This window comes from Heterocephalus glaber, unplaced genomic scaffold, assembly GCF_053883595.1.
Source record: "Heterocephalus glaber isolate CG9 unplaced genomic scaffold, H.glaber_assembly_v1.0 deba00000122, whole genome shotgun sequence".
NCBI lineage: Eukaryota > Metazoa > Chordata > Mammalia > Rodentia > Bathyergidae > Heterocephalus > Heterocephalus glaber.
The window spans coordinates 79,648,462-79,666,123 of record NW_028258138.1 but is presented as its reverse complement, the minus strand read 5'-3'; the positions used below and the strand labels follow the sequence as shown (position 1 = coordinate 79,666,123).

General features: G+C 44.0%; 1 protein-coding gene across 8 annotated transcripts in view; it reads left to right on the top strand.

Moving 5' to 3' along the window:
- Positions 1-16,343, top strand: part of Irak2 (interleukin 1 receptor associated kinase 2) — a 56,568-nt gene extending 40,225 nt beyond the window's left edge. For 7 of the 8 annotated variants that reach the window (XM_087217238.1, XM_087217247.1, XM_087217226.1 and 4 more), the window contains 5 exons: positions 1,346-1,541; positions 4,966-5,028; positions 11,198-11,380; positions 13,326-13,554; positions 14,955-16,343. In XM_087217238.1, coding sequence (XP_087073364.1) covers positions 1,346-1,541; positions 4,966-5,028; positions 11,198-11,380; positions 13,326-13,554; positions 14,955-15,061 — 778 coding nt within the window. In that variant the 3' untranslated portion in view covers positions 15,062-16,343. The remainder of the gene's footprint in view (positions 1-1,345; positions 1,542-4,965; positions 5,029-11,197; positions 11,381-13,325; positions 13,555-14,954) is intronic. The other variant, XM_087217229.1, reaches the window with a different exon arrangement.
- The last annotated feature ends 1,319 nt before the right edge of the window (positions 16,344-17,662 follow it).

Sequence of the window (17,662 nt, the reverse complement as noted above, 5' to 3'; positions counted from 1 at the left end):
GTGTCTGGGACTTCGAGCTCCTTGTTTCAGCCCTTCTCAGAGACCCTTGCTTTTGTATCTGTTGGTCACATCACCTTTGTCAGGGAGGCTTCCTGTCCCCCAGCATCTAGCACCATCTGTCGAAGAGTAAGAGATCCCTACCTGGGAACTGGAGCATGGGGAGAGATTCCAGAAGATTCCAGGAAATTCTTCCAGAAATATCCCCAGAACCATAGGACTCACAGTTCCCTGAAGTCCTCTCTTGGTTTGGCACATGCAAGCATGGAAGCCTTTTCCTTTTTTCTCTCCCCCAATTTCTGTTTTATCACTCCTGCAGTTGTACTAGCAAGAAAGGAAGTGAAAGAGCGAGTTGTTTTGGTGACCTACCACTGTGACTCATTTACTGACCTCTGGTTTTTGTTTCATTTTTTGTGGTTCTGTGGATTGAACCCTAGGCCTTGTGCGTGCTAAGCAAGTGCTCTGCCGCTGAGCCACATCCCCATTCCTATTCTCATTTCTTGTTTCACTCCCTTCCCATACAAATCCATAGCCCTAAGGTGGCATGGTTACCTGGTTACCAATTCGTCTTCTATTTTCCTTGTTTAAACATGGTAAGTGTTTCTCTATATGTCTTATTATCACACTTTTTCATGACTTTTTAGTCTTCCCTTGATGGGATTTGCCCATAACTTACTTACTTAGCCATTCTTAAGAGTGGATATTGGAATTGGTGTCTACTACTTAAAATACTGTTTGGGCTGGGTGGGGCGGTACATGCACGCCTGTAAACCCAGCACTTAGGAGGCTGAGGAAGGATGATCACCACCAGTTCAAAGCCAGTCTGAACTACATAGTGAGACCCTGTCAAAAAAAAAAAAAATACTGTTTGGGGTTAGTTCTACACATGTAACTTCTTTTACCCCTTTTCTTGGAATGTTTCTCTAAGTTAACTCCCAGTGACTGGGTCAAAGGGTATTTTTTTGCTCTTTAAAAATTTTTAAATTGTTCTTCTTATTCCGCATGAAGGGATGCTGATATGTAGACTTCTCCCAGCCAGCTAGAGCCAGAGGTCAACAGCTTGGAAGGAAACAACCTGGCATAGGCAAAGGGTTTGGCAGGCTGAGCTGATGAGGGTGATCATCTGCAGGGATCAGGTAGCTGCACCTCTTGGGCAGCGCATCATATTTGCTGGAGGCCTGGACTCCAGTGCCCTGCCTCACTGTGGCAGGGCTGGCTCTGACCCTCTGTGTTGAGGGTCTTCAGTAGCCCCCTTGCAGGGGCTCTGACATGCTTAGTGCTATTTTCCAGGAGAGTCTCCATGGCAACCTCTTTAACTCAGAATGAGGGTTCTCTCTCCTTTTCGTAGCTCCAACGTTTTGTTGGATGAAGAATTCACCCCTAAGCTGGCTCATCCGGTGGCTCAGTTGTATCCTGTCCACAAAAGGTCAGAATATACAGTGATGAAGACCCACCTTTTCCAGGCCTCAGCAGCATATATGCCTGAAGATTTCATCAGGGTTGGGCAGCTGACCAAGCGTGTGGACGTCTTCAGCTGTGGAATAGTAAGGGTTTCCTTCTCTGTTCAGACATGGGCCAACACTCCTTTACTGACTCATGGCTCCTCTGTAAGCACAGCATACTGTTGGAGCAGCCTCCAAGCCCAATCAGTTCCATCTAATTAATGTGTGTGGGGGGGGCTTGAGATGGAGCCCTGGGCCTTGTTCATGCTAAGCAAGGGCTCTGCACTGAGCCACACTTTCACCAATTTTGTTTTTCTTTTTTTGGCAGTACTGGGGATTGAATGAACTCAAGACCTTCATAATGAGCTACATCCCCAGCCCTTCTTATTTTTTATCATGGGACAGGGTTTCACTAAGTAGCTAAGATGCTCAGGCTGGATTCAAACCTGTAGTACTCCTGCCTCAGCAGAGTGCTATGATTATATACGTGTGCCACCACAACTGGCTTGTTTTTGGAAACATGGTCTGACTCTGTTGCCTGGGTTGGTCTCAAACTGGTGGGCACAGGTGGTCCTGCTGCCTCAGGTTCCCACATAGCTGGGACCTCAGTTGTGTACCACCATGCCTGGTTTCCGTGGAGTATTTTTATGGCCTCTGAGCTAAGAGTAGTTTTTATATTTATAAAAGATTATCGGAGGGGCCAGGGATTTAGCTCAGTGGTTCCACCACCTGCCTCACAAGTGCAAGGTCCTGAGTTTGATCCCTGGTACCATGTCCTATTTTCCTATTATTGGAAAATAGGACATGTGACAGAGACTGTATGTGGTCCACAAAGGCTACAATAATTACTGAGGCTTGTTATAAACAAGACGTCAACCCTTGAAGTACAGGTATTCATGACTGTCCAGACTTTAGTAGGCTATGGTAATATCTCCTCACTTCTCTAATTCCAGTCTAGTCATCCTTCCTGTTGTCTGTCTACTTGTCTTTGTTCATGGCCTTTTCTTATTGCTGGGACAAAATACCTGACAACCACAGCTTAAAAGAAGAGGAGTTTATCTTGGCTCACAGTTGCAGGGGACTTAGCCATGGTCAGCTGGCAGCTGTAGGAGAGCAGTGTGATATATGAAAGCTGTTCACTCATGTGAATGAAAAGGGGGCTGGGATGAGCTCTAAGCCATAAGAGTTGTCCAATCACCAGTCCAGACATTTTCCCAACATCTATTGACCCATTTCAGTATCTGTGTGCCATCCAGTTTCCTCCTGCAACACCTCCAGCCCTGTCTTTTATAACAATATGCCTGGCACCTGAAATATCAGTGTAATTAAAATCCTAGTCATCCCTAGGAGCTCATGATCTGAGTGGAGCAATCTCCAAAATATATCTCAATAGAACACCCCCCAGTTCCTTGAGATTGCTGCAGCATCTTGTGCTAAAAGGGTTTTGTGGCTGCTTTGGAAATACTAGGTTAAGCAGAGTTAAGTAAGTTTCTTTACAAGATTAGTTAGAGCCTCCCCCTACATTTCTCTTTCTTTTTCTTTCCTTTATAAGGGTTGGGCTTAAATTAGCAATTGTTCTGCCTCAGCCTCTTATTGTGCTGAATTACAAGCATTTACCACTTGTCTTGGATAAGTAGAGCTTATAACATGGCAATAAGCCTTTAATCTGATCATTGTGGATTCACCATGGAGGGCCATGTAGTTTCCCAGGTTCACTTGGCTGTGGACCCTTGTTTTCTCAAAGCATCTTTCTGCATCCTTGTTCCACAGGAAATGCTGGAAAATGTTGACCAACCAAACAAAAGTCTGTTTGGCCTCAGCCAAGTGCACAGAGCTGCACCCTGGGTTGTCTTCGCTAGTCTTGAACTCTGCACTTCCCCTCTTACCACAGCCTCCTGTCCGTTCACATCTTCCACTAGAGGCCTCATCTGGAACCAGCTTCTGCCCTCAGCTAGGCCTCTGTGTGCTGATTCCCCTGCTGCTGTGCCCCAACACACCCAGCTCCAGTGGTTTCCTCAGCTCCCTGGGGGACTCATTAAGTGAAGCACTGCAGGACTGGCCCAGGCTCTTGCTCTTTAAGAACCAGCTGCCTGACCCGACAGCTGCCAGGCATTGAGGCCCAGGTCCAGCTCAGTTACTTTCAGCTATGTCACCTACACTGCCTTACCTCTGTTTCTGGGCTTATTTGATCTTCCACAAAATGGGATAATGATATATGAAAAGGAATGGGATAATGTGTACAAGCTGGTTACTGCAGTACCCTGCACATGTCCAGACTATTATTTTTATTACTACTATTATTATTTTTTTAAGTTTTTGGCATGGGGATTGAACCCAGGGCCTTGTGCATGCTAAGCATGAGCTATACCCCTGAGCCAAAGCCCCTCACCTGCTACTGTTACTCTGACCTTCACGTCCCTGCTCTTGCTTTCTGTTCACTCTCAGCTTTCTGGCTTAGTCTTTGGTGTCACAGTTGACTTCCTCACTCACACGTCCCTTCATCCCCCCATCCATCCTCCCAGCAGTCCGGTTGGGGACCCACTGGCTCCCTCTACCTCTTTGCTCAGCCTGGCTCCTGGCTGATAGTTATGAGGTTGAACTTTGGTTCACCTCTGGGGAACATACTGCATTCCCCAGTGTTTGTTTTGTGTTTTCTGCTTCTTTTCTTCCAATGCCAGGAATAGAATTCAGGGCCTTGGGCATGCTACGCAAATGTTTTGCACTGAGCTACTTACACCCCAGCCCTCTCAGTGTGTTTGGTGAGTACTTACTGAGCCCTTTGAAGGGGTCCCCATTAAAGGGCCACATGGAAGAGGCTTCTCTCCCTGAAAGGACTTGATCACTTTTCAACTGGTTCTAGTACCACTTGCTGCAGTGGTACCCTCTGCTGCCCCGTCCTGGTCACTGACAGTCTGTTATTAACGAGGTCATCTTGGCAGCAAATGTGACCCTACTTTGTTTCCAGAGGGTTTTGAGGAGAGAGATTCGACCCTAAGAGTGGGGTGTTCACTCCTCTTCACAACCTTTAGAACCCCACTTAACAGGTGAGGACACTGAGGTTCAGAGTTTAGTTATCTGTCCAGAGGTCACCCGAACAGTAAGGAACAGTCAGAATTTGAACCAGAGTTGTCTGGCTTCAACCACTGTTCTGTTGTCTCTGCTGAGAGTTGCTTGGTTCAGAGCAGGTTTACTGTTCGTGCAGACTTATCATGGTTGTCAGTTTCATGGGTCCAGGCTGTGCTCTCTCAGGAGTGGAGGAGTAATGAATAGAGTGTTAAGAAGGCTGTGGAAGAAACATGCTATAGGTGTGCTGAGACTTTGCGTACAGAGCAGACACCTGTTGGTGTGTGCTTTCTTCCCCTGAGATGGACAGAGCAGGCTTGCTGTTGCTGACAGATTCTTAAACAAAACAGTCCTAGTGTGCGTGCATATGTATGCATATGGCCTCCCCTCATGACTAGAGCCTCCTGCCACCCTTGTGCCTGAGCATCTGACCCATGCTGAGCCTATGTTCTGTTCTCTACAGGTGCTAGCAGAGGTCCTTACTGGCATGCCAGCAATGGACAATGGCCGGAGCCCCGTGTATCTGGTAAGGAGGTCAGGCTTCAGCCACTGGCTGGTGTGTTGGGGCCTCAGGGCTGAATGGGTAGGGAGAGTAGGGAGAGTGTGCCCACTTATGCATACCTCAGTTCAGGGTTTGATTTCCATTTGTGCAGAGTAGCTTTAAACCCAAGGCTCTACCAGCTTTTTCATGCTAATGAAATTTAGAATGCTTAGAAAAACAGAAGGAAAAAAAATGGAAACAAAGCTTTTGTACAAGGGAGGGGAAGGGGTTTGGGGGGGATGGGATAAAATAAAATAAAATTTACTTAAAAATAGAGTGGTTAGGAAAAACCCATTCCTTCTTTACCTACCGGGCAGTTACATAGGTTTGTCCTCAACTTGGTAAAAGTTTATTTCAGCCCTCTTAAACAGGTTTTTATTATGAAAATTGTACTTTCCATTTTGTAGGTCAAAGATCTCATACACCCCCCCCCACATGATGTCATTTCAGAAATATCACACCACAGTGTATCAGACACTTTACATATATTATCTTTCTGGATCATCACAGAATTCTCATGATAGGGTTATGGTATCGGTGTGCAGATCAGGAAAGTGGGCTCGGAAATTTGTGTGAGTTCTCAGCATTATTGAACCTGACAGCCAGGATTCTAGTCAGTTCTCCTGGCTCCAAGTCTCTCTCTCTCTCTCTCTCTCTCTCTCTCTGTTTCTCTGAGACAGGGTCTCACTGTGTAGTTCAGACTGGCCTTGAACTTACTATGTAGCTCAGGCTGACCTCAAACTCACTGTGATCCTCCAGCCTCAGCCTCCCAAGTGCTAGGATTACAGGTGTGCACCACCATACATGGCCCTTTTGGTTGTTTCTTAAAAGACTTCTCTGTTCTCTCCTGGTCCCTCCTCCCTTTTCTTTCTGTATGTCACTTCAGTTTTGCATAAAGTGGGTCATCTGTCCTATGTAAATTAGCTCACATTCTCGTTTGTTGATGACATCCTTGTGGTATTGTGCGTGCCTTTCTCTGTTCCTCATATTTCCTGTGCTTGAGACTTGCTTTGGGTTCGTGGTCAATGCTTTTCTCAAGAACACTTTCATGGTCCGTGCAGCACAGCCCAAGTGTGGCCCAGCTTCCTGCCTGAGGGTGCAGTTGGTGACTGCTCCATGGGAATGCTGACTTTCTGTTGTGAAGGCTGGGCATCTTTCTGAGGTGCATCCGCAGCACTCTCAGTGCAGCTTTCTGGATAAGCTGACTTTCCACTGGGGAACTGTGAGATGGTGAACAGTCCTGTTGTTCTTTAAGGCCATTCACTGTGAACACTGTAATTATATCCAGGTAGTGGTGACCTCTGCATCTGTAAAGCAGTCAGAAGCTTCAACTGTTATTTAGTGATTTGTCTACTTTCAACATTATTATAATTCCTTTTTTGTTTTTTTGACACAGGGTCACATTATGTAGTTCAGGCTGGCTTCAAACTTGCAGAGATTCTCCAGCCTCAGGCTCCCGAGTGCTGGGATTACAGGTGTGCACCACCATGCCTGGCTAACATCATTTTAATTTTTTTTCCATACCAGGGATTGAACTCAGGACTTGTGCTTGCCAGGCAGGTGCGGGGCCACTGAGCTATATCCCTGGCCCACATCATTTTAATTCTTTAAAAGATAAACACTTAAAAGGCACAAGTGATCCAAGGGGTACAAGAGGGTCAGAAGAGTATCCCCTGTCCCCAAGAGGTTTTTAGTCTCCAGGTACTGAATTCCTGATGATGTGGTGTCAGGCATGAAGTATTGTCAGATCCTTGAACCACATATTTTCTGGATGGGGAAATAGACAGAGTGGGGCTTGTTTTATTTTATTTTGGTTTTGGTTGTTTGGTTGTCTTTTGTTGTTGTGTTTTGAGACAGGGTCTTGCTATGTAGTCTAGGCTGGCCTGGAACTTACTATGTGGCTCAAGCTGGCTTTGAACTCACTGTGCTCCTCCTGCTTCAGCCTCCCAGGAATGTTGGGATTACAGGTGTGTACCAGCATGTCCAGCTCTGCATTTTGGTCTTTTTGAGATATAGTCTCACTATGGTGCCCAGGCTGCTTTGAACTCCTGATCAAGTGATCTTCCTGCCTCAGCTTCCCAAGGACCTGGGACCATATGTATGTACCACCACATCCAGCTGTTTGCTTTTGAAGCAAACATCACAACTCATGGCTGATAATCTTTCAGAAGTACTTTTTTCTGAATTGTAAATGTATTTGTATGAAAGTTTGTACAAAGTGGTAAAAATTAATTTCACATTGAATGAATTGCTTCTGATAAAAATAATAAAATTATACAAAAAGAAAATATGAAACTTAGCCAAAAACAGTAAATTGGTATGTACAGTTTGTGAAAATGGGCATGAGGCACTTGCTACACACAGGGCAAGTGTGTAGAAAGATAAGGTTTCTGTCCTCAGGGAGCTTTCATTCCTGTGCAGAAGAAGAAATGATACTCAGGTAAATAGAAATGTGTCACACCAGCCAGCAGCATGTTCTGTGAGTGAACCAGAAGTAAGGTTAGGGGTAGAGTGGAGGCAAACGCAGAGCAGGCCTCACGGGCAGGGTCATGGTTGAGCAGTGACCTGAAGGGCAGGAGAGAATGAGATGTGGTAAACCTCACAAGAACCACATTCTAGGCAAAGGGGACAAGTGTAAGGCCTGGGGCAGGGTGGCTGTGGGGCTTCTAGGATGGAAGGAAGCCAGCATGGCTGAATATAATGATCAGAGGGAGACAGGGAGAAGAGCAGATAGAGAAAGTCAGCAGGTACCAGATGTCATATAAATCTGGGCTTTCTGAAGGCCACAGGTAACAACTGGGAAATACAGAACAGCAGAAACTCTTGACATTAAAAATAAACATAGAGAGGGCCAGGGATTTAGCTCAGTGGTTCCACTGCCTGCCTTGCAAACACAAGGACCTGAGTTCGATCCCCAGTACCAAAAAATAAATAAATAAATAAACAAACAAACAAACATACAGAGACTGAGGGTCCTAGCAATGCATGAGGCCTGCCACCTCAAAATATAAAACAAAAGCTGCCCCACAAGCGCAAGTACCTGAGTTCGATCCCTAGTACAAAAAAAAAATTTAAAGGGGGGTATGATGACTCATGCCTGTAATCCCAGCACTTGGGAGGCTGAAGCAGGAGGATGGCAGATTCAAGCTCAGCTTGAGCAACTTAGGGAGACCTTGTCTCAGAGTGAAAAATAAAAAAACAAAGGGCTGGGATGTAGCTTGGTGCAGAGGCCCTGGGTTCAATCCCCACCACTAAAACAAAAAAATAACTGAAATTATGCTTGGAGATAACAACTGTTATTTTTGGCAACCTGACTTCTGGTTCTTATTTTATGTATGTACACAGATACATAGCTCATATTATTTATATACAATATTTATACTCAAATATATATTTATATTTTATATTATTCATAGTATAGAATTTCATCAGGTTTTTGCATTTTACATGAAATAGAGTATGTAATATATAAAGTATATTGAAATATGTATGTATGGGCCAGGTATTTAGCTCAATGGTTCCAGTGCCTGCCTCGCAAGCGCAAGGTCCCAAGTTCAATCCCTGGTACACCCCCCCAAAAAATGTATATATGTTAATAGAATTAATACATGTAACTAAAATTATATGTTTGATAATATAATTAAAAGGTATATATGGTACTATTTAAAGTTTACATGATATTATATATGACAAATATGTTGTATAAAAGTGTATTAATGTTATATTATTTACACAAATTATACTTACGAAGACAAATAGAAAACATATAAATTATGGTAACATGATGATATGATTAATTCAGTGTAACTATGTTAATAGTTATATAATTATATATTAATTTTCTTATATTTAATCAATGTGTTTCATACAATGTATTTGGAATATATATAAACATATACATGATACCATACTGCACATGAAATATATATTATATATAATATATTTATGCCAAGGATACTTATATATTTGTATAAAAACATAATTATTATTTATATCATATCTTCTGTTGTATAGTTTTTAGAATTCTGCTTCTTATGTAGTACAAAATACTATACAGTAGGGCCGGGGATTTAGCTCAGTGGTTTCGCCACCTGCTACACAAGCACAAGAACCTGAGTTTGATCCCTGGTACCAAAAAAATAATAATAATAAAATAAAATAAAATAGAGTTAAAAAAATACTATACAGTATACATTTTACATATTTATAATTAGATAACTATACATTTATAAAGAATAATAAATCATAATGTATAATTATATATATTTGGAGGTAATGGGAATTGGACCCAGAGCATCATCACATATGCTATCTACCAGTGAGTACAATTCCAGTCCTTTTTAATATTTCATTTTGAATGCCAGGTCTCGTGGTGCACACCTGTAATCCCAACACTTAGGAGGCTGAGGCAGGAGGATTGCTATGACTTCATGGCCAGCCTGGGCTACATAGTGAGACTCTGTCTCAAAAAAACAAAAAACAAATCAACCCCTCCCCTTCAAAAAAAAAATCCATAAAATTTTCTTTTGCAACAGATTTTCATTGAGTTGCCCAGGCTGATCTCGAACCTATGGTCCTCATGTCTTAGCCTCCTGAATAGTAGAGATTACAGGTGTATATACCTGTGCACAGCTATGATTATATATTTAAAATTAGCTTTTGTGGTGCTAGGGATTGAACTCAGCCAGGGCCTCTCAGATCCTATGCAAGCACTTTACCAATGAGCTGCATATACACCCAGTTGTGGAAGCCTACATTTTAGAGTTTTGTATTCTAAGAGATTATCCATTTCCGTTTCCATATAATTCTTTTTTTTTGCTTCCCAAGTTTTATTCAAGAACTCATACAAAATATTCCAGATAAGAAAGTTTTAATCCTCATCTTATCTTCTTTGTTCTGGTTAATTTATTAGTAATGTTATTTGTAACTCTCTTTGCATTTAGCAGCTGTGTGGAACCAGTTGTGTAAATTAGTCATCAGATACTTCTTGAGAGTGGGCTGGGAATGTAGCTCAGTGACAAGGCACATGCAGGGCCCTGGTTTCCATCCTCAGACCTGGAAAAGAAAAAAAAAGGCATCTCTGAAGAGACTGAGACCTTGCTCTTATTACTTTTGATGTTTACAACCCCCTCCCCCAAGATTCCTAGCTTTTCTGTTTGCATTGATTTTTCTCTTGGAGAAACTGCTTGAGATCAGCAGCATCCATCATTCCATCTTTTGCAGGGTGGGTACAGTCAGAGTGAATTTGAGAACCTCCTGTTTCTTTTTGCCTTCCTTTGCTATAAGCTTTTTCATGTGTGTCATGGCACCAACAGAGGAGGAAAGGGCCCATGTAATTGCTAATAAGATGAAATTATTAATGTAAGTAAATTATTAATGCAAGTGCTCAGTTTGTAGTACATGATAGTTATTACCAGTACTATTTATCACCAGTAGGTAATTGTATGTTTCTTCTGTATTAGGCGTCATACTTTGTGCTTTAGCTACTGTGTTAGTTTCTTTTCTCATTGCTAAGATTAAATACCCAACACCCAAAGGTAAAAGGTTTATTTAGCTCACAGTTTGTAGAGGCTTTAGTCCATAATCAGCTGGCTCCAAGGCAGGGTGGCACATGGCAGAGAGCAACAGCTCACTGTGGACTGAAGGTAGCAAAGCAACAAGGGAGAAGACAAGTCTCTTTCTTTTCCTTATATTGTATCCAGGCTTCCAGGATTAGGATGGTACCAGACCAATCAGTGTACTGATTTAGTAATCACACATCCTTAATCCCAACATCACACACTCTAGATTCAGCCACTTATGACCACATGAGACTTTGGGGGGGATATCTAGGCACAAACCATAACAGATACATTATTTTGTTAATGTTTCTGTCCTAGGAGAGGTGTTTTCATGATTGCAATTTTCCTTATGAACAGCAGAGGTCTGTGGTTGTGGTATAAGTGTACTGTGGACTGCATATAGGGAATTGAGTGATGTTAAACTTCCTAGTTTTGTACTTGTTTCAGAGACCCTTGCATTTAAGCTTTAAATGTTCAGTTTGCTTTTTGAGAAGCTGTTGGGCTCCAGGGCAGTCCTGGAGGTGGGTGGGGAAGGCATGGTGGCTGCTACACTGCACAGCTCACAGGAGGCCTTTCCATTCTTCCTTCCACAGAAGGATTTACTCCTCAGTGAAATTACAAGCTCCAGGAAGACTGGGGTGGAGAAGGTGTTGGCAAAGGAGATCTGCCAGAAGTACCTGGAGAAGAGAGCCTGGTCGCTGCCAGAGCACTGTGCTGAGGCCTTAGCCACAGCTGTCTGCCTCTGTCTGCAGAGGCGCAACACTGGCTTGCAGGAGGTGAGCCTCACTAACAGAAACCTCACTTCCTGGGGACTGTCTGGATCTGCCTTACTGGAGACAGGTTTGCAGAGACAGGATTTCATATACCAGGACTGGATTTGGTTGCAAGCAGCTAAACCTACCAGCAAAAAGGGGCAGTGTATGGATAATGGGGAACCTGAGGGCAGAAGTGTTCTGGGCCCTAGGGTAGGCAGGATCAGATCCTCTAATGCTTAAAGAGTTCTGCTTGCTTTCTGAATCTGCTGTATCCCTCTTCTCTCTGTAAGTTCCTTTTCTTTTTCCAATTAAGATCTTAAAATTATGAAAAAGAAAAACCCATTATTCATTGGGTGTAAAATATGTAAATTTGTACACTAAATTTTTTTACAAGGCACTGAAGAAATGTGATATTGTTATTAGAGGTATGTATGCCAGCACTTGAGGAGGCTGAGGCAGGAGTGCAGGCTGGAGCCCAGCCCAGGCAGTTTGGCCACTTAGCAAAATCCAAAATAAAAAATAAAAAATAAGAAAGGGCCAGGGATATACCTCAGTGTGAAAGCTCTGCATTAAGTCCCTAATACTGGGGGGGAAAAGTAAAAAGAACCTATATATATGCCTTTTGTGTGCAGTGGACCCTCGAGTTACGACAGGCCTGACATAGGAACAACTTGAGTTATGACTGGAATTTTGGTTTTAACTTATGACCAAATTCTTGAGTGCCGGCGGCTTGTGCTTCCAGATGGTCTCAGATACAGATTTAATCCTTAAAGAGTTCTGGAAGGAACATTACAACATCCTTTCCTGTGTGGGCTTAATTGAGAAATCCTGGGCCAATGTCTAAGGACACTGAGATCTGCCTGTATACTGGAGAGAGACTTAGAAGACTGTGTAGAGGAGTCTGAGCCTTCAGTTGATCAACTTGAGTTACAACCAGCCCTCCGGAACAAACTGAGTAGTGAGTCAAGGGTCCATTCTATGTGTAAAGTAGAAACATGTGTTTCCTGCTTGCCTTTGATTTTTCTAATCTTGCTAACCAGAAAGGCTCTCAAGGGCAATGTCTTTATTACTCGTTCATTTCTCACTGAAAGTGTTAAAAATTCAAACTCTCAAAAAGAAACACAGATATATAGAGAAGGAGAGATAATATTGTTATGGATGAGCGAGTTCAAACAATAGAGATGTGCCACACCCTTTGCCATTTTGAGCCTGTTTATTACAGCCTGTGGCTGAGGGGCTAATGCCCAGAAGTGTCCTCAGCAATGGGAAGCAGTTTGATTTCTCCTTTTAAATCATGCTTTCAGTTGGGGAGGGCTCGGGGGAAAGCAAGCAGAATCTTACAGCAGAACCATGCCAGGTTAGTGGGGGGCGGGGCGGGTAGGAGGAAGTTTCACACACACTAGGTGAGCTACAAAACATCCTGCAACTGCAGCAAGTTTACTGCCAAGCAGGATGTGGGGGTTTTGGGTGCTTTGTTCAAGCCCAAGCACTTTGTTCAAGCACAGGTACAAAATGGTTTGAGGCACAAGATGGAGTCGGGTTGGCTATCACTGAATGAATGAATGAATGAATGAATGAAGTGGCTCATTTAACCAGACATTAGAGGACCAGCCTTGCCCTGCTTTCAGAACACTTAGACCCAGAGTCTCAACATCGAAAGTGTTATCTGTGTCTGTCTCTCTATCGCTTTCCTCTTTGTTGAAGTTCCATTTCTCCTCCTGTAAAGGGATATCTAGGGTTTACAAAGCCTGCGCCACTGGAAAGCTGTCTTTATTGATCTGGGTGGGAAAATCCCAAGGGAGGATTCTGATTGGCCAATTTGGTCATGTGCCCCACCCGAACCAATCACTGTGGTGGGATGGATGGGGGTGGTCCAGTGAGTGGCCCATCTTGGCTGCGGGGCGAGGGCGGGGCGGAAGTCGGAAGCCGGCAGTGGGCTTTTCAAATCGCTTTTTTTCTCCCCAAGGCGCTGGGCTCCGTGGCTGCTGTGGAGGAGTGGCTCCGAGGGCGGGGTCCCCTGCTGCCTTGGAGCGGGCTCTCTGCAGGAACATGCTCTTCCGCCAACACACCGGAGGAGTCTGATGTTGTGGACCACGCCGGCCTAGACGCGGCGAGCTCCGGGAGGGCGGTGCGCGGTGCGGCTGCGGAGGCCGAAGCTGGAGGGCTGCAGGCGGACTCCTCTGGGGCCCAGAGCGGTAAGCGCAGCCGCCGTCATTCCGTCCTTCCTTGTTGATTCCTTTAAGGATTCCCCAAGCACGAGGAGAACCCACAGGCCTCCTTGACCCCCCCCCCCCCCATTTCCATTTTTCCACCACCCTCCCACCCCCTGCCGCCTGTCTCATATTGCTGGAATCACTGCAACCGACCCTGACCCTCCTTGATCCATCTTTAGATCCCTTTCTGGGAACCACCTAGGTGGTTTTTTGGAGGCGGCTTTTTTTTGTCTTTGTATTTTGTTTTTTTGCTAGTACTTGCGATCGAAGGCCTTCACACCGAGCGATGTGTTCTCTTTTCTTCCTTCCTTCCTTTTCTTTCATAGGGTCTGGGCTAAGTTGCCCGCACTGGACTTGAACTTGTGATCCTCATCCTCCTGCTTTAGCCTCCCAGAGTGTACAGTGGTTTTTATTTTTTATTTCTGTATTTATATGTTTATTCATTTACTCATAAGGTGTTAGGAGTAGAAACCCGGGCTTCAGGTATGCTAGGCAAGCGCTTTGTCACTGCTCTACACCCACAGATTGAGAATGGCTTCCCCTTGTTAAAAGTCCCCCTCACTCTGAGAGACCCAATCAGAACTCTTCCCCTGGGCCAGCGAAGCTAGCGTGTTCCCTCCCTGCCCACTTCTTCCTCTAAAGACCTCTGTCGCTGCCACTTCAGTGCAGATACACCAGGCTTCCTTTTGAAATAAAAACAAGAAAGACCTTATCAGTGAAATGCTCCTTCCTCTAGAAGCATGGCTCCACTCTGCCCAGACTCTGACCCGCTGCTCTTCCTGAGGAGGAAGGACAGAGAGGCTGTCTTCAGGTTGACTCCAGACCTGCACCCTTACTGTGGGGAGGTGCCTGGGTCAGAAACTTGGCTTAGTGAGACTGACCAAGTCTGACTCTTCGTTTTGCTTTTTCATTAGTACATGTGATTACATTCAATGTGCGGACTTGGTACACGTACAGAGCACATCTAATTCTGTTTAGTTCTGCTTGCCCGCTTTTCCCTCTTCCCTCCCTTTCTCCCTCCATCTCTTGGTTCTCTTCCCATTTAAAAAAGAACTAGCTCCTTGTTTCCTATTACATTTTATTTTGCTCTTAAAATTATACTTCGGTTTTCTCATATAAGAGAGACAATAAGAAATTTTAGCTTGGGTGTCTGATTTATTTCACTTAACATTATGGTCTCAACCATAATGTGCTTCCATTTACCTGCAAATAACTCAAGTTTATCCTTCTTTTTGGTAAAGCAGTAATTTATTTTCTTTATCTGTTTACCTATTGATAGTCAATAGGCTGCTTCCAAGATTTATTCCAAGTCTGACTTTCTAAAAGTTATAATAATAGTAAGTTTTAAGTTGTTTTTTACTTTATGTTGAACTTATCTCCAGAGACTTCATGGAAAATTGAGATAAATGAAGCCAAAAGGAAACTGATGGAGAACATCCTGCTCTACAAAGAGGAGAAACTGGACAGCATTGAGCTTTTTGGACCCTGATGACTGGACGAAGCTGAGGATCCCTGTCCTCAATTGGAAACACAAGAGTATAACCCAGGAGAAGGGCTTCAGTAGAATCCAGCATCTGCCAAGAAACATAGCACAAGCATTAGCTTTCCCAGTGCCTTTCACCAGTGAGTTAGGGAGAAGAGACCTCAGTTCTCTTTTCATTTTTTTTTTCCTTTTTCTTTTTTTGGTGATACTGGGGATTGAACCTAGGGTTTTACACTAGGCAAGTGCTCTGCCACTGAGCTCTATCCTCAGCCCTTCATATTTTTTGAGACAGTCTCCATAAGTTGTCCTGGCTGGCCATAAACTTGTGATCTTCCTGCCTTACCCTCTTGAGTAGCTGGGATTACTGTGCCTGCTATAACCTCGGCTTTTCTCTCTTTTTTTTTTTTGTAATTCTATAGATTGAACCCAGGGTCTTCACACTGAGCTATACCCCAGACCTTTTTTTAATTTTGAGACAGGATTTCAGTAAGTTACTAAATTGCCTAGGCTGAGCTTGAACTTGGGATCCTCCCGCCTTAGCTCTTGGGGATTGTAGGTATGCACCAACACACGTGGCAGAACTTCAAGTTTTACAGACACTGTCCAAGAAGTGCTCTTCCTGTCTGGGATTTGTAGGTCAGAGCAAGGTATCACAGGAGACAGAAGCTAAAAGCCTGGTACATAGTCCCTGCATATGGGCAGTTTGAGGTTCTTCAGAGCCTATGATGGTAACCACCTCAGTAGAAGTTGTAAACCTAGCAGCTCTCACCCCTTGACAGCTGATGGAGTGATTCTGTGATGCTGATGATCTTTTCCAGAATTAAGACCTATGAGTCATATTTGCCAACAGCTACCTGCAAGCTTCCATTACGCAAAGATTTTCACCTTGTGTCCTGATGCAGTTCTCATTCACCTCTCAAGATCCCAAGTCTTATGAATGCAGGAACACCTGGCAGAGGACTCTAGGCTTCTTACACCCTCTATTGGTAATCTTGCAACCAATGGGTATTTATTAACCACCTGCTCAGTACCTTCATCCTCTCATCCCACTATCTGAGAATATGTGTTATTTATGGTGACATGAAGAATCAGGAGAATTAGCCTCATGTCTGATTCTGCTGCTAATTAGGTCAGTCATTTAATTTCTGGGACCTCTGCTTCCTTGTAAGATTCCTGCTCTTTTTCCCTGCCTCAGTGTTGGGGGACAATGGGTACAGTAGCTACAGAAGCACTTTGAAAATGCTCTTCTCCTGTTTTATAAGATAAATAAAAAGATATTAAATGTGTACTTCTGCCATATATGTAATATCTATGCAGTGAGTATATTTTTTAAAAAGTCATGTTGCAAATCTTTTTGTGAAGCAAATGCTTCACTAGGAAAAATGTCTTATTTAAAATAATTTACCAGTAATTTTTTTTTTCTTTGTAAAATAATGTTTTTTTGTTTTGTTTGAAGTACCGGGGATCAAACTCGAGACCTTGCATTTGCAAGGCAGGCGAGGCGACACTGAGCTAAATCTCCAGCCCTTGTAAAATAAGTGTTTCTAAAGCCAGTAGATACCTTGTAGTTACTTTTGTGTCCAGATGACTTTGTTGAGAGAAGGCTCCTTGAGAGAGGTGGTGTGATCTTGGCCAGTGCTACCTGACCTCTCTTCAAGCTGTCCCAAGAGGAGGGCACTTTGCAGGTAGGTGTCCGGTCCTGGGGCGGGGGGGGGGGGGGTTGTGTGTGCTGGAGGTGTCCTAACATCCCGACTTGGCTGTGGCTCAGAGCTGCAGCTCATGGTAGTATCAGTGGTTTCCCTTGTGATCGCCTGGCTGAGAGATCTACCTGCCACTGTCGCAGGCATCAAGCGTATGGCGCCACCCGCTGACAGCAAGGGGAGGAGGTTCCAGTTCAAAGTCATCCCAGCTTTCCACGGAATTCTCGCTGCTTCCCTACAGTCAAATTCGCTACACAGGGTATCAGTCTTCTGCATCCTGGGTTTTATCCCATGTCTAAGCCATTCATAAGTAGGATAGAAAAAGGGGAAAAAAAGGTAGAAAAGAGACAAGGGAAATCATAATTTAAAAACTACTTTAAGAAAACTAATTGTGGGCCGGGGATTCAGCTCAGTGGTGCTGCACCTGCCTTGCAAGCGCAAGGTCCTGAGTTCCATACCCGGTACCAAAAAAAAAAAGAAAACTTAATTTGTGGACAGTTACTTTACGTTATCCATATCAATATTTCTTCCAGGTTTAACACTTCTTCCAGGCTGTCCACACCCAAATGCTTAGATACTAGGTCTAATCAGCTTAGTTGATAAAAGGCAGAAACCTGAGCTTATGACAAAGAACAGATTCAGTTCAAATGTTTTTGGGGAAAACATTTTAGATCACTCATTTTTACCCTCAGTGCTCTTGTGTGTGCGTGTGCATGTTGGTGTTTTGAGACAGGGTCTTTGCTGTCGTTTAGGCTGGCCTTGAACTCACTAGGCCTGGAACTTGTGATCCTCCTGCCTCTCAGTCTCCCCGGTGCTCAGTCAGCCAATTTTGAAACAACCAGGTGTGTCCAGCCTGTGGCCAGTGGGCCCTATGCAGCCCTGGACACCCTCAAAGATCATAAATTTT